At 35.2% G+C, this 18,099-nt stretch overlaps 1 protein-coding gene across 22 annotated transcripts in view; it reads right to left on the reverse strand.

The window, feature by feature from the left end:
- The window catches only part of NKTR (natural killer cell triggering receptor), a 52,057-nt gene that overhangs the window by 29,115 nt on the left and 4,843 nt on the right, over positions 1–18,099 (reverse strand). For 10 of the 22 annotated variants that reach the window (XR_011426950.1, XR_011426948.1, XR_011426951.1 and 7 more), the window contains exons 3-6: positions 4,367–4,441; positions 3,477–3,584; positions 2,914–2,958; positions 1,084–1,171 (exon numbers count right to left, since the gene is read on the reverse strand). Coding sequence is in view for 7 of the 22 variants with exons in the window: in XM_070237907.1 (XP_070094008.1) it covers positions 1,084–1,171; positions 2,914–2,958; positions 3,477–3,584; positions 4,367–4,441 (316 nt within the window). In the remaining 15 variants the exon portion in view is untranslated. Of the gene's footprint in view, positions 1–1,083; positions 1,289–2,056; positions 2,959–3,476; positions 3,585–4,366; positions 4,442–18,099 lie in introns of those variants that run through there. The other 12 variants (XR_011426954.1, XR_011426955.1, XR_011426956.1 and 9 more) reach the window with 5 other exon arrangements.

The raw sequence follows: 18,099 nt of genomic DNA on the forward strand, positions 1-18,099 counted from the left end.
ATCTAGCAGCTTTCCATTTTTAGGACATTCTTAGGAACAGAATGTCCCTTATCTGAACTTTATCAGATCATGTTGGAAATCTATTTTTTCAGAAAAACTTAAAATGTGAGATTTATTGTATATGAATAATTTACTCCTTTAAAGACAGGGAAGCGCCATTCATACTCATCCATTCAGAAAGATGACTGACTTTTTCTGGTAAACCACGAATAAAATATTTCTCCAACATACATAGCACAACTATGGAGATTTACTTCCAGTCAAAAGCATTAAACTTCATGCTAATTATCTTTCATATTTCATATAATAGGATTATAATAAAAATAGGTTTTGAAGTAACTTTAGATAAGAATATAACTAAAAGTATGCCAAAGCTCTTAGAGATGAGAAATAAGTATGGTATTGGTTGTGCATGCATGTACATTGTGAAGGAGTATGTTTTTTAAAAAGCAAATTAGCATTCTGAAGTTTCCTCAGTGATAATCTCATAAATTTTGGTTGAAATGACAGCAATATTGGGTTAACTCAATTATGCATAGAGACCTCACAAGGTTTGAGTTATTTTCACAATGCTGCTCAGCAGCAAATCACTTATCTCTACACAATATCAGAAAACAATGGTCCCTCTCTCAAATTGGCTCAAAGAGAAACAGTAAAAGAAAAAGCAACCACACAATGGTTTACTCAAACGAACTGCTTTCCATGCCAAGGGTACATCTAGTCCTAGCCTATGAACAATTTTTAAATGTTCATCAATAGTTTATGTTTCAATCTAGCCTTGGTAAACTGAGCCCCCAAATTTGTTGAGTCAAAGCCAATTTCTTTTCTGAAAATGACAACATATTTTGAAAATAATGTACATCTTCAAGTTACATCTTTTAAGTACTATTCTTCAAATCCAGGATATATGTTGAATGCTGAGGTGGCTGTTAAGAGCTTACCAGTTACTATAACATTAGCAATTAATAATAAAACCCAAGTTGACAGAATTCCAGCATTAAACTTGGTTTAACTATACCATCTTTCTCATGAACAGCGCTTCTCTGTTTAAGAAAAGCTCATCTCTGAATTATGCCTACTCACATGAAAAACTGGGAACCATTGGTATGTTTCCCTCGATTTGCCATTGACAAAAGGAACGCTCTGTCATGTTTGAGAATAAAGTTTTCATCTGTTTGAAGAAAACACAAATTTGTCAGTCTCCAATTATAAGTCACTTTTAAAGTGTAATGTTCACAGTAATAAACAGAAAGCAAAGGATGAAATTCCTCTTCTGGTCAGTACAGATACTTGACTGAATATTTAGAAAAAAATTTTTAACTACTCAAGGAGCAAAAGCATAAAATGACCAAAAAATACTACTTAAAGCCTTGAAGAAAAGAACATATATTTAATACTTCATACAAACAGCCTTAGAACAGTCACTTTTAGTAGTAACATACTTCGGCTAAATTGTATTTAAATTATTAGCTTTCAGGGAAAACACGTAAAGAAATTTTAGAGAAATCTCTATAGTAAAGCTCATTTCCTTCAAATTTCCTATTATCCTGCCTAAAGCACTATACATGGAGAAGTTTAATAATCCTCTCATTTTATATACGGTAAATTTATTACTCAACAGAATTAAAGCTAGGCTATGAGAGCAAAATCCAAAATATTACATAAATTAAGTTAAGGACATGCCTAAATTAAATTAAGTATGTGGATTCCTTCTAATCAATAGGATCGAAAATTATCTAAGAAAGAAAGTCCTGTAGAAACAAAAACTTAAATGGCACAATACAATTTTAAGATACACAAGTATCAGCCACAGGGAACAACCACATTAAAGTGGCCTACAGCATAAGTTTCCAATTGCTACATGATAACAGAACCAGCTAAAGAGCTGTTTCCTTCTAGTTCAATGAAAAAACTCTGTCATAAAGATCACTTAGAGATGCTTTTAATTCCAGCAGAAATATACTGAAAACTAATTTCAATTTCCTTTTAACATTCATACAAACAAACCTTTCTTTAGAACAAACAAAAACATAGAAAACTTTAAAAAAATGATTACCTTGGGAACAGGCTTCTGAAAAAGAGTAGTAATCCATTTTCCCCCAAAAGAAATATAAAAGACTATTATAACACTGAAGCTATCATAGCATTAAAACCTAGTAATATTGGTTCCCATTATAAATCTCTGCAACTGACTTTTCTAAGGCTTTTTGGGGCAAGTGCAATAGTTAGATTATACAAATGTTACTACTGTAGGAATAAAACACAATCATATAGTTCTAGTATACAAAAGAAAACATACAAACCTTTGAGAAAATACCAACTTTTTCTACGAAAGAAATCGCTTGGTTTAGGAAAAAAAAAAAAACAGCTAGATTCTTTTCCCTGATGTGGAACTAACAACCCATTGGGAAAAGAAAAAAGATACAGATTCATATATGAAATAGTATACAGAATTTTCCAAGTCTTCAAGAAAATTAAGAAATCCAGCCACAACCTGACCCAGACTGTCCATAAATTTATTAGGAAGGGTGCAAGGGAACAGAATTGGAGTTTGTGTTACTGAGCTTCGTTCTCTTACCTTTTCATTTTGCAAAAGACCACATTCTCTATAAACAAAAGAATATGTTGACAGTTTTAGGCAGGAAGATAGGAGTTTTCATGTATATAGTTGCCTAACCTCCATGCTGAAAGTCATGTTTAACCATAAAGTTAGCCTTAATTAATCTTGTCAATTAAAAGTTATATCTTACAATATAATTTATCCCCAAGTTCATGCAAATAAAGTATTTTCATGCAGCATTAGTTTCATGCAAAAAGTGAACTATAAGTAAACCTCTTCTCATTAAAAGTACATGATCAGACCTGCTTTAATATCAGAACTGAAACAAAAGACTATAAAATATTAAGTCTTACCTTTAAAATATCCACCATAAATTGATTCTCCACCTTTTCCATTACCTGCAAATAATGAGCTACATGAAATTATAATGACAATGAAAAATATACTAATATATATAAATTACTTTTTATGGTTTCAATTTGCTAACATGTTTTAATTGCTGCAGATAATCAAAATTCTAAGAATTCTCAACCTTGTCTTTAAACTACAAGTCCAATCTTATTACAATAAATACTATTAAAAAAGTTATCTCCATAACCCGTTTATTTCAAACAGTAATCACACCAACAAAATTCTAGAAGAATAGAAAAAATTGGATAGTTTGGCATTCATTGTAAGGAAATTGAGCAAGTAATTATAATATTACTAAAACTGCACAAAAACAAAATAAAATGCCTTAGTATTTTGCTTTTCATACATTCTTGGTCTACAATATTCACTCATCCAAGAACTATTCACTGATCTCCTAATATTTACATCATACTATAAGTGACAAAGTATTTACAATTAAAAGTAATAATAAGATACTTTAGAAACTGATAGATGGAGTTACTAGGAGCACAACTTTTAGCTCTACCTTCACTGAAGTCCCCACCCTGAATCATAAAGTTTTTAACCACACGATGGAATGTAGAACCTTTATAACATAACTTCTTCCCAGTTGTTTTCCCAAGGCCTTTCTCCCCTAGAAAAAAAAAGAAATGAAGTTTAGCTACAAACATATCCTTCCAAGGAAAGTATTATTCAATTAGTCCTTTGTCAATCCCTCCTGTGTGCTGGGAACCCTAAGAGATACAAGAAATAGATAGTGTGGCAATTTAACACACAGACAAACCAAAATAAACACCACAAAGTAGCATATAAATGTTAAATTGTATGGTACAGACTTTACACACTACCAGAGAAAAGAAAGATTAGAAATGGTTATTACTCCAGTAAGAGAATGTAATCAAGGAGTTGGTGCAAAGACTGGATATGTATGTACATGTATCCAAGTAAGGATTTTAAAAATTCAACTTGCTATTCCTATTTTGAAAGTAACATTGTAGATGTTTTTCCTCCCCGTTTTTTCTACTTTTGAAAAATGTAAATCCAATTATATATAACAAAGAACAACTTCATTATGTTTTGCCCTGCTATTTTCTAACCCTAAATTTCCTGTGAAAGCTGGAATACTAAATCTGGTACAAAGTACTGAAATTTGTAAAATTATACCAAAACAAACCAATTTTGAATATGCTATTATTTTATAAACTACAATGCACAGAAGAGATTTCACTACATATAGTCATACTTTCTTTTTCATTTTTGAGATCATTTCTCTCTCCTCTCTTCCTCTTAAGAAATGCTTCCCTGATTTCATATCAGCCCATTACTTTTTAAGGAAAATACCTAGTCTGTTAAGCAAAGTAAAACTATAAGTTATGACATGACTTCTCATTAGAAATAATTTAATAATTCATTTACCTGAGCATAGGCAAAGGAAGTTTTTGCATGTTTTTGGACATATGTCTGAGAAGAGCTGAAACATAATACGACCAACTGAAATAAAACACATGAAAAAAAGGTAAGCAAGTTAATTAAATATACCACATCTTATATGGGAAGGAATAAAATAAACAGAATTAACAAACTGAAAGGTCTATTTTTGTAATTCATTTTAATTTTTTAAAAGATTTAACAGGAAAGAATTTAACTGGGCAATGCCAACTAACTACTCTATTTGTTAGTGTTAGAATTCAGATGCAGCCAAAGTGGTTTCAGCCCTAAAACTGTAGGATTTTAAGTGTCTTTTAAAGGGGCCATATGTTATTAGACCCCTTTTAGTACAGACCCCTACCTGAACTATTAATCTTCTTTAAAAATACTCTTGATAATAGTTGCCTAATCTATGCTAGAACCTCTCCAGTGATGAGAGCACGTCATATCATAAAACAGTCATTCTGGCCAGTACTGTTAGAAGAAAGTTCTTTTATCTTCTGTATTCAGCTTTCTACCTTTATGCAAGAACCGTTTACAGCCAACTTCCTGAACTGCCACCTACAACTAAAACTCACATTCTATTCCCTGAGAGAGCAGAAAGAGACAGGTTATGGTTCCTGAAAACCACCACCACCTATATAACAAACAGGAAAGGAGAAGCAGCAATGCAAATTTGATTTAACTATGCCATAGAGAAGTCCTTCACAAATTTTTTGGTCTCAGGACTCCAATAAACTCTTAAAAATTACTCACCTTTAAAAATGTGGGTTATATCTACTTCTATATATCATATTATAAACTAAAACAAATTTTTAAAACAAGAATACACAAGCACACGTTCCATCAGCTGTCAGAGCAGTGACATCATTACATATCATGTAATCTCTGGAAAACTCGACTTGCAAATGAGAGTGCAAAAGACAACTCATATTATAAAAATAGTTTTGACTTTGCAGACCTCCTGAAAGGGGCTCTATGAAATAAGAAATAGGATTCTGATTTATAATTACTTTCCTGAGCCCCTTTCCCCTTATTCTACAAAATCTCTTCCGTTATGAACATTTTTATTTACTCAAAGGGCCTTGGAGAATAAATCACAATTAACTGTGGACCAAGAGTAACTGATTTTCAGTACAGACACAAAATGACTTGATTTACTCTGTATCACTAAGATTTTAATTTACTCCTGGCCATATCAGTTCCTTTGAGGACAAAACAAAGCTACTGCATAATAGACACCCTTAAAGGATAAAAAGTGGGATAATGGCATCATATAAGAAGATTTTCTTGTGTCAACACTCTGCCTATAGCTTTAATGGAGCCAAATTTTAAAACAATTTCAAAACCTTCTTGCTGATTTTGATATCTAAGGGAATGAAGAAAAAGATAAGGAAAGAAGGCAAAAAGGAAAATAGCAACGTATCTAAAGTCATTTCAGAATTTTTAAAAATCATTATTATCAGTAATATTAAATACCACTCTTTGTATTTACACGGAAATATTTTGCTAGTATGATCAAAGTATTTTCATCGGTTCTTATAAATCCCTGGGAAATGGCTGGTTAGGTGGGTATCAAGTTCAAAATCATCTAGCTTTGTAGACTAGAACATATTTACTTTGGAATCCCTGTAAGATGGTTACTTTTCAGGATAAAAGATACAATCAAAGCAGTCAAAACTCAGACTTTTCTTTTAGGACTATAGTAACTTCAACATCAAGCATTTTTTCAAAACCTTTAATGCCTCCAAATGAAAACTGGTGTAAGTTTCCAATGTTTTTAGTTTCTCCTTTACAGATAATTAGGAGTTATGAACCCTCTAGTGGTACAACACATTTGAACACAGTCAAATATGATTACTACATTTCTGGGTCTAATATTCAGAGAGGGATAGCTAACCACAATTATTTTTTTTAAAAATGCTCACATCTAGTATCTTATCCTCTAACTTGATGAAGAAAAAAATTTCTATTGACCTCTCAATCTTTTTTAAAATTTTTTTAAAATTTAATTTTTTTTTTTCCTTTTTCTCCCAAAGCTCCCCAGTACATAGTTGCGTATTTTTAGTTGTGGGTTTTTCTAGTTGTGGCATGTGGGATGCCGCCCCAGCATGGCTTGACGAGTGGTGCCGTGTCCGCGCCCAGGATTTGAGCCAGTGAAACCCTGGGCCGCTGAAGTGGAGCACATGAACTTGACCACTCGGCCATGGGGCCGGCCCCTGAGACTGCTTTCTTAATTTAAAATGTCTGTATATGTGCAATTTGAAGAGATTAAAAACAAAAAGCAAAGTCAAAGTTTTCTATCCGAATAAACAAAATGACTATGATTTCCTACAAAGAGGTATACTGGTATTAAATCCCACCAGATTGAATCGAGAATACTTAAACTGAACACTATGCAGACCAGTAAATATTAACTTGAACTAATAAAGCTCATAAGAAGACAAATAATAGGTTTTCATAAATGTCTTTCAATTGAATTGCATTATTTTATAGAAAAGATACTTTTTAAGAAAAATTTAAAAAATAGTCTGAAGATACAGTCTTCAAAGAAAAAAATAAGTCAGTGTGGTTCAGTAGTCCGGTTATTTTCAGTGATGGCACGCATAAACTATGATTATAAAATCTATTGAAAAGAAAAATGTAAACTACAGTTACATAAGGAAAAGACTGGGAGTGACTTTGCAGAAAAGAAGATCCTCTGGCTCCGAAACTGATGAAAAAAATGAGTGTGACAGTAATACCATTTCCCAATACTAAATGCCTGAGGTTTACTGTCTCCTGTAATGAGTTAACAAACTCTGCTGATCTCTCTTTGAAAACTAATGCTGCTCCTGAATGAATGAATAAGATCTCAGAAATATTTGTTACTCAACACTACTTATATTTTAGTGGGATTTAGTAATCTCTCAGAGTCAGTCATTACCATCAGTAATATTATCTTTTATATATGCTAAGATTTATTCCAAGGAATTACTGCTATTCCAATAAATACACTGTTCTATAATGGTAAGACTAAAATCTGAAACTGGTTCGTATAAGCATTAGTATGATGCTCTTAGGGTAAAAAATACATGGCTAAGGACAAAAATGACAGAGCAAGAATGGCTTCTGAACTTAACTCCAGTATACCAACATGCAGATCCTTAAAAATAACTAAGACAGGGGATTGATACTGAGATTAATCAGGTAATATCAACACATTTTAAATGTTAGCTACAGACAGGAAAAGCCAAGACATGCCCATGTCATGTTGTAATCCCAATTGGCCACTAGGTGGCAGGAATAAAATCAGCAAGTACATTGAATCTGGATAAAATTGAACATCACCTTTCAGTAATACTATTGTTCCTTGTTCTCAGAGACAGCTGTGCTGGAATTGCAGGTGCAGTGGTAAAAAAGGAAACATATATCATGGACATAAAAGATATGGTAGTTGGAAAAGTGAGCACTGGTTGAAAAAATATTGTGGGAGACACAGTACAGAAGGCAAAGAAAATCTCATTTACAATTACAAGAAAGGGATGAAGAAAAGAGCAAAGATAGAAAGAGATTACACTGGGTAGACAGAGAGCAAAATCTAGGAGAAAATTAAGGGACGGGTGCAGCATTTCAACAAAATCAGGCCATTTACTCAAACATTATTTACTGAGATCTTCCTCATGCGTCAGGTTGTCCAACAGTATGTAAGATACAGTGCCATTTTGGGGAGCTCATATCTTAGCTGGGAAGGACAGATACAAATTGCTACATAATGTGATAAACCATCAGTGGTATGAACCAAGCGCACTTATATCCACCCGTAGGCCTGACTGATGGAAGGGCAGACGGATATGGACTGTGTCTGATTTACTCACCACTCTATCCTCATTCATTTGTACAGTACCTGGTACAGGAAAAGTGCTCAATATTTGAATAACAACAATAAAAACACTTGAAACAGAATTATTCCAAGATAGTGATTAATGAAATACAAATGAAGGAATATCTAAATATAGATATCAGAAGTATTCATTACATACCAGGAAAAGTTATTACAAGTGGAAAAACATCAAGACATAGCCTAATAAAAGCTATTTATTTTCAGACATATAAAGGAAAAGAATCCTTCTATCATCCAGGTAGTAGAATAATGTCACCCACAAAGAAAAAGAAATTAGGCTGGCTTCAGACACCTCACATTAGAAACTGGAGATAACACAACACTGTCTACCATCTTAAAGGGACTAATATGCTGTGAACAAAAAACTCTAAACCTAGCAAAGGAAATATAATAATTAGACTTTATCTTGAAAACTCTATTTGAAATATGACCCTAAGATATGACTCAAAGGATTAATGAGAAAAAGCTAGTAAGAAAAGAGTGGCACCAGGGCAGGCCTGGTGGCACAGCAGTCAAGTTTGCACACACTGCTTCGGCAGCATGGGGTTCGCTGGTTCGGATCCTGGGCGCAGACCTACACACCACTTATCAAGCCATGCTGTGGCAGGCATCCCACATATAAAGTAGAGGAAGATGGGCACAGACGTTAGCTCAGGGCCAATCTTTCTCAGCAAAAAGAGGAAGAGTGGCAATGGATATTAGCTCAGGGTTAATCTTCCTCAAAAAAAGAGAGAAAAGAGTGGCATTGAGCACTGAATCCATTACAACACAGAATTAAATCTAAATAACTGTGGTAATTATGGTTATAAAATAAAATATAAATGTTATAGTTATTGGGAAACAAAATAGATAATGGTGAATTCTTTTTGCTATTTTTAGATACTTTCTAAAAATCTTCTTTTTCTTTTTAATAGGTAATGTTTTCATGATTAAAAAACCAAACACTGGAAAAAACTAAAGAATGAGAAGTCTCGTTGCCACCTCTGTCAACAGGTAATTACTTTCATTAATTTCATGTGTATTTTCCACTTTCTTTTTGTACACATAAGCAAATATCGATATATTCTTCTTCTTTTTTTGAGGCGGTAGCATGGCTGCTAAGAGAGTAGATCTCCAAAGTTCTCATCACAAGAAAAAAAATTTGTAACTGTATGGTGATGGATGTTAATAAGACTTATTGTGGTGACCATTTCACAACATATATATATCAAACCATTATCCTATACACCTGAAACTAATATGTCAATTATATCTCAATTTTAAAATAAAATAAAATGAGCAATTCCTTGGTTAAATAAAAAGGGTAGCATATTATGCACATGATGCTTTATTAACTTAATAAATATATTATCAAGAGCTTTTCATTTCCACAGTGTAAAACTAATTTAAACTGGAGGGAGGCCGTAGGGAATCACAGTACATACTGTATTAATAAAAACCAACAAGAGGGGGTTGACTTAGTGATAGAAAGTACATTTTCTCATATTTCATAGTAGGATTCAACAGGTAGACTTTGCTGACGTAGATAAAAGAGGAAATACGGGTTTAGGCATACTTAAATATGTAATCACCAGTAGAAGTAAAAATATATTAAACGTCTTTCAAATTACCGGTAGAACAACCCACAGTAAAATATAAAACCAAAGAAAGGAAATAGCAAAAACACATAAATACGATATAGGATAAGGTAAGAGAAGACCAAAACAGCTGTATAATTCTTCAGGTACATAAAGTTTTTTTCACGGTATGTCAATCAACACCCAGATAAAAGTGTTCTGCAGACAGTACAAGCAAAAACTCAAAAGAGAATTTATTTATCGGCTCATGTAGTTAGTTGACAAGGATACTGGGGTGTAGATGAGAGAATCAAAGAGCTGTAGGAACCAGGATGTCAGGGAATGAGGCCAGATCTTAAGGCTGCCAGGTCTCACAAGGCAAAAAAGTGCTGAATACTTCTTTGTCCCTATCAATGTAGACAGCCCTCAATATTTTCATTAATGAATAACACAAATTAATCACTCAACTCAGGAAGATAAAAAAGCAATAAACAAACCTAAGGAAAATACAAAAAAGGTTTTAATAAAAGTAAAAGCAGAAATCAATAAGAAACCAAAAAGATGTTAGACTTGATAAATAAATCCCAAAGCTAGCTCTTCTGGGGGAAAAATAAAAGAGGAATACCAAAGTTTAGGAAAAGGAATTATAAGTATGGACTACAACTCCATGCTGATACAGACTGAAAAACAAACTCAAGAAAGAAACGAAAATGTTAAGTAACTATCCAAAAGAATGGTGTTAAATAACTCTTCAGATATGGGTAAATTACTTCTAAGGTTTGAGTAACATTAAAGTATAATTATCATCTCAACTGTTTCAGGGCACAGCAACAGATGAAAAGCTTAACAAATTTTATGAAGCAAATTAAATTGAAACCAAAGCCTGAGAAAGAGTTCAGTAAGTCCATCAAAGTAAGGAACAAGTCAAAAGTGCTTGTTAGTATTGCTATTGTTTAATGCTGTCCTGGAAACTGTAGCCCATGCAGTACACAGAAGAACCCTATGAGAGGTATGTGTATCAATAAAAAGAACAAATTTATCATTATTTGAAAGACATAACTGTACACCTAGAAACGGAGACAGTGAAACTGTTGATATTTATCTTACCATCAACAAGAACCAGTAGAAAAAGTAACAGAATAAAACTCACATTCTCAGCAACAAAAACATTTTAGCTACTTAGCCCCAAGAGTGCAGGACCTATAAAAAAAAACTACAACTCTGAAAGGCATAAAGGTAACCTGAATAAAAGGGGAGACATACCTTGTTCTTAAACAGGAAGTCTCAAAATTGCAAATGTGTCAAATTTTCCCTAAAGTAACCTATATTCATTTAAATGCTACCCCCTAAAAGTACTAAAAGTACTAGAAGAACATGACAAAATGATCCTGAAGGTTTATCTGAATGAACACGCAATTCCCTCCACCCCATGAACTTACTTTGAAATTTTTAAATCTATAGAGATGTTTTGCCATATTAACTTTATCCTTCCCTCTCTACACACACAATTTTTTTCTGGAACAAAGAGAAAGTCAAAGACACTGTGACGCTTCACCCTAATTATTTCAGTATGAACTATTAAAGAACAAGGATATTCCTCTACTTAACCCCAATACCATTGTCACACCCAAGAAATGTTAATAGTGATGAATAATATAGCCTAATACATAGTCCATACTCAAATTTACCCTACTGTCTCGACAATGCCCTTTAAATCTATTTTTTAAATCCAGGAATCTAATCAAGGATTATAAATTACTTTGGCTGTCAGGCCTTGGTCTCTTTCAATCTAAAACAGTCCCCATCTCTATCCCTTTTTTTGGTATCCCATATCAGTTTGACCCATTACTGGTGATGCTAAAGTATTAGCCAACTTTCTCAATTGTAAAATTACTTTCCCCCCTTGAGAATTAATAATCTGTGGGATGATACTTTGAAACTATGTGCACATCACGTTATTCAGCTTTATGTTATTAGCAACCAACACTATCATATATTCTAACTAATATAGATACTTTTATATGATGGTAAGCTATAGACACTAACAGTGATTATATAAAGCTTAACTTACTGAAATGGAAAAAGGTTCAGAACATGCTGTTTAAGAGAAAAAGGCAAGCCACAAAAAAGGATGTAGCACATGATATTTTTAAAAAATGTGTATATTCTTGTACATAAAATTCAGGTAAGATGTTCAGAAAAGGTTAGTTATGATTATCTCTGCATGACAAGATTTTAAAGCAGGTTTACTTTTTAAAAAATTTGAGTGGAATTTTTAAAACGAGCATGTACTATTTTTACTAACAGAAAAAACAACGAAGCCCTTTTCAGCTTAAAATGAGCCAAAGAGATGCAGCAAGAGTTCAGGTCACACAGCTTAGAACTTGCAAATTAACTTTACTGATTGTGATATTCCTTTCTTTCTCTAAATGCGTCATTCATAATCAGTGGCAGTCTCCATCTTAAATCTTACATGTGTAAAAAATCTTTAAATTGGTGGTCTGGAATTTGGAAAGCATTTTCTAACAGAAACAATGTTATAAATCGTGATCAACTTCTGAGGACAGCCAAAAAAGCCTGCCTGATCCACAATACCGATGTAATTAAGCAAATAACTAATAGTATTAGCCTAAATTCTAGGAAGGGAGGAAAAAGTAATAGAGGAGTTTTTCATTCCCTTCTGTACACAACGATAGTGGAAGACACATTTGAAAAATAAGTTTTTGGTTTTTTGTTTAAGAATTCTCTACTGCTATTATCTATCCGCTTACCTATCTTAGGTGCTCTACTCTCTGGCCATCAAGTATCCTAATGCTGCCCTACTCAGCACTCCCCTCAAACCTGACCTACTTACTCTCCAAGGAACTTTACAATACTAAACCGTAGGATTTGCACAGCAGCCATCGTATAATGCATAAGAGAGAAATCCTAGGCTAGAGCTCTGGCTTTGACAATTACTAGCTATGTGACCTTGGACTAATCAATTACCCGCCCTGAGCCTTCTCGTCTATTAAATAGGTTTAAATCTGACATCACAATGTTATATGGACTAAGACACCTTGCCAACATATGGTGTTATTATCATAGCCAAGATTATTACTCTGGTTTCAAGTACACTCAGCTATTAATAATGGAACTTATCAAAGGCAACCTATGTAGAAATGAGCAGAGCCAGAACCAGAGCCCACTCTTCAAGTCCTCATTCAGTGCTTTTTCCAATATACTTGCTGCCTTCCCAGGTTCTAATGTTACTGACTTTCCCTTGCCCCAAACACAACTCCCAGGTGGCTCTCTCATCAAGCAATTAAGAAAGCCATCTTGCTGCATGAGTTTAGGTCATGTACGAAAATGAACTTTCCCAAAGGTGAGAGCATTCCTAAAAAAAGGACACTTATTAGCCCAAATTAATCTTATCAACTTCACATTAGTATGTAACAGTGAAGTAGAAACTTTCAGGCTCTCTGGGAAACATGATTATTTGGGGGCAGAAGCTTGCTACCCTATAGCTACTCCTGCCTTTTACCATCTCCTCCTTCTCCTGGCATCAGATTTCTAAAAAAGCACCAAGTTTTTCCGGCAGTGACTACAGCCATGCAAGACAAGGGAGGCAGAGACAGAGCAGGGGTAGCTGTTCATACTACACCTGGTTTGTCTGTTTGGACCATTTCCAAACTGCTAGTATCACTGCAGTTCTGTGATAAAAATGGCAGTCTTTACATTAACTACAGTACTTACGAAGATCCCTTCCTGTAGCTTAATTTAGGGACAAAACTCTTGCCTTTTTCCCTTTATATTGAGTACCCAACCTAAGTACAGAGAATCTACTCTTTTTACCCCTCTACTTACACATTACCTAATTAGAAAACAGGCTTCAGTGGTTTGCTCAAGTGTAAAGATGAGAAGCAGGAATTCAGTACTTCACTATATGGTAACCTACTTAAGACAGTCTCTTGGAACACAATGTGACTAAAATCAGGGACTACCTGTAGGAAGGCCTACACAGTAAGGAATTCAAAACTAGGGGTTTTGAATGTAATTTTTGAGATAATCTTGAAAGCATTCCTCAGTTTTAGATAACTTTGCCAATCACCCAAGTCTGGCCCTTTCCACCCTGAGCCTTTTCTCCCTATCTAAAGAAATCTTTTTAGTTCCTATCTGCTTTTATTCCTAGTAAGATAAGTGTTTGATAAACCTGTGACCACCTGTGTAAGTGCTATGTTCTATCAAGAATCAGGCTGAAGCACATACACTCTGGAAAGCTTTAAGACTCTCCAGAGCCAAAAATCCCAAGTACATGATGTACAAATCAGAACTGTAAGGAATCATACTGGACAGCTAGTTCATACCACCAACGTCAGAATTCCCTTTGCAACAACACTGACAGATGAATACCAACAAAGGTAGAAAAATAACAGAAAAGCACAGGGACTCAAGCCAGGGTAGGAGATGGGAGTTAGACAAGGAAGAGCCACCTTATTGTTAAAGTAGAAAAGAAGAAAAATCTTTGTATACTTCACTTGGTGTTTTGAGGCAGAGAAAGAGGAGAGAAAGGAAGGTGCTAAGAAGTGAACTTTCCCTCCTCAAGGTCCCCACAAAAACCCAAATGTCTTCAAGACCATCCAATCAGGCCCGTTATTACTGGGATTCTCCAGGCCTAGTTTCTAAAAAATGAAGGAAAAAAGGGGGGGAAAAATCCCAAACTTTCTTGATTACAAAAACCTGAAACAAGCCTTTTTTCTAAAGTGTGAACAAAACGGCTTAATCTACAAAGCTCTGTCTGCACAATACCTTAATATGAAAGCCCCCCACTTAACTCAGTGCCCATGCTCATGTTCATGCACATGAATAATCAAAATGACTTTTCAAAAAAAGTGTGTCAGGTACTGTATTAGGTGCTTTGTCGGCTCTGCAATAACATGACAGAATTTTAAGAAACATTGCACTATCAAAAATCACATATAGGGTCCTGCCCCATGGTCAAGCGGTTAAAGTTCCGTGCACTCTGCTTTGGCGGCCTGGGTTTGTGGGTTCGTACCCTGGCCATCGACCCACTCTGCTTATCAGCCATGCTGTGAAGGCATCCCACATACAAAATAGAGGAAGACTGGCACACACGTTAGCTCAGGACTAATCTTCCTCAAGCAAAAAAAAGAGGAAGATTGGCAATGGATGTTGGCTCAGGGTGAAACTTCTTCACCAAAAGAAAAAAAAAATCACAAATAAAAACAACTGTTTCCATGGGAAAATGAGAGTTGGGGGAAAAGGGAATTTCAGGTTGCAGTAGGAATGATTTTTTCTTTAGGAGTATCAATAATAAAGGCATGCTTTTAACTATAAGTGTAAATTACAAAACTTAAACATCATTGAGGAAATACCACAATTGATCACACCTCACTTTGGCCTCTCTTCTCAGCACTCTCATTAACATAATCCTTTCTACGTTCTTTCAAATTACTGTTAGGACAGACAAGAACAACTCAAAACATCAGTGCTGCTCAAATGCCCTTCCCTCCCACACCACTACTTCCCCATCTTGTTATCTGACTGTGTTATTAACACAAACAGTAGTCTGCCTAATTAAAATTGTGCTCTTTAATTAATCCATCCCATTAGAATAAATTCATGTTACAAAAACACAATCTGTAAAACAAATGGTTGTATTATTTAATTACTCTTCCCCACAACCTTATTAGGTAGGCATTATTACACTGGAGTCCTATTTAATTTATGAGTATATAAAAAGGGGAGAAATCATTTAAACAGTGCAGACCACTGCATCCAGTTATTCTATTCATGAGTTTATGACCCAGGGTGAGCTTGAGATGAGGGACGCATTTCTCCTCTTCCTTCAATACAAATCAGATCCCACGTGCCTCACTCTGTCTAAACATAAGCTATCTTGAGTTTGAGTCTAAGGTTTAACAGGTAATTTTGAATGCCATACTGCTATCTTCAGAACCACATTAGGACAAAACTGCGCAGTATTTCCATTTTACAAAGACGTCAACTGGCTTGCCCAATGTCACAAGCAGTACTCAAACATTTGACTACCTCTTTACTTAAAACTAATTTCTTGGTAACACTTCCAAATACATTTATGATATTTAATAAGAACACATTCTTTTTTTTATCCCCCCTCCCTAAAGCCCCAGTACAAAGTTGTATATTCTAGTTGTAAATCCTTCTAGTTCTTCTGTGTGAGCCTCCACCACAGCATGGCTACTGACAGCCAAGTGGTTTGGTTCTGCCACTAGGAACCAAACCCAGGCTGCCAAAGCAGTGAGAACACTGATCTTTAACCAGCAGGCCCATCAGGGCTGACTCAGGATACATTTTCAGTTCAGTTTCGTGGATCCAAGTGAATCTTACGCAGTAAAGTAAAAACATTGATTTCAACTATATCCCCATTTTTATCTATTTTGATAAACTGCTAGGGTTTTATGACACTGCTCTCAGGCCCACGTAAAGAAAAATTCCAAAGGCAAGCATTCCTGTGAAGAAATACCCCGGATGCCATTTTCAAAAACCAACTTTAAGCCTTTGACAAATACAAAATAAGTAATGTTCTACTTAAAATGGAGGGAAAGGGGCTGTATTCCTCTATGTAGTCCTGTTATGAATTTTGTTTTTGTTTTCCCTCCCATATCTCTTGGCCTGGAATCAAATCAACCTGAAACCTGGAACTGCACACTGGGTACAGAGAGAAAGTGTTGTAAGAGAAGTCCTCTATTTTACTTTTGGGAGCAGGAAAAGAGACCCCTACAGATCAGAATGAAAGGGGAAAATCTCATTTTTTTTTGGTCTGTTTTTTCCATTCTCTCCTGTCCCAGCTCCTAGGCAATTCCACAGTGGGGTGGCAGTGAGAGCACTGGTGACTGGGCAAGCACATAAAACTCCAAGGGATGGGAACCCTTCTCTTTGACTAGACAAACTGTGGTTCCAAGAAAATAGGAAGAATCCTTGATGCTTTTTCACTCTCTATCCTCTTGCTAGTTAGCCTCACAGACAGATAACACAGTCATGGGAAGTACTTGGCAGAGCAGGGATAGTAAAACCCTGGCTTTTAAGCCAGATGACCAAAAAATGGAGGCCCTAAGGGCCAGAATGTGTTGGGGAGATTTCAAAGAAGAGGGAGCTCAGGAAAATAATCTCATAAAGTGGTATATGACCTCCTGGGCTCATCCATGAACTATGTATATATGAATCTGATCCTAAACAGAAGGTGCGTAGGAACTTGCAGGCTGAACCTAAGCCAGCTGACTGCATGCTATAATAATATCATCATCAACAACGACAAAAGTCAACATTCTCCACAGGATTTAAACTAGACCTAGGGTGATATAACAAAATATACAAATGTCCAGGATGTAATTCAACATTTACTGACATTTAAAAAATCAGGAAAATCTCATATCTCATAAGGGAAAAGACAATCAAAGAAAACAACTTCATGATACAGATGTTGGAATTATTAAAGACTTTACAGCAGTTATTACAACCATACTCCACTAAGTAAGGACAAACATTCTTAAAATGAATGGAGGGGCGGCCCCAATGGCTCAGCAGTTAAGTGCGCACATTCTGCTTTGGTGGCCCAGGGTTTGCGAGGTCGGATCCTGGGTGCAGACATGGCACCGCTTGGCAAGCCATGCTGTGGTACATGTCCCACATATAAAGTAGAGGAAGATGGGCATGGATGTTAGCTCAGGGCCAGTCTTCCTCAGCAAAAGGAGGAGGAGTGGCAGCAGATGTTAGCTCAGGGCTGATCTTCCTAAAAAAGAATGGAAAAATAGAAAGCCTCAAGCAAAACCAAAAGGAAACTTTAAAACAGAAAAATGCAATAACTGAAATTAAAAATTCACTGAGTGGGCTCAAAAGCAGAATGGAGATGAGAGGGAAAAAAAGTCAGTGAACTTGAAGACCAATTAATAAAAGTTATCCAATCTGAAAAACAAAGAGAAAAAAGATTGAGGGGAAAAAAAATGAACAGACCCCCAGGTACCTGTGGGGGTAATACCTAAAGGTCTAATATTCATATCATCAAAGTTCCAGAAAGAGAAGAAAAAGAGTGTTGGACAGAAAACATAGCTGAAGAAATAACGGCTGAAAACTTCCTAAATTTGGCAAGACAGACACAGATTTAAGAGAATCAGCAAACCCCAGAGAGAATAAACACAAAGAAATTCACACCCAGACACATCACAATTAAACTGCTGAAATCAAAAGTAAAAACCTTGAAAACAGCCAGACAAGAACATATTACGTATGAGAAAACAACAATT

The sequence above is a fragment of the Equus caballus genome, chromosome 16, assembly GCF_041296265.1.
Source record: "Equus caballus isolate H_3958 breed thoroughbred chromosome 16, TB-T2T, whole genome shotgun sequence".
Classification (NCBI taxonomy): Eukaryota; Metazoa; Chordata; class Mammalia; order Perissodactyla; family Equidae; genus Equus; species Equus caballus.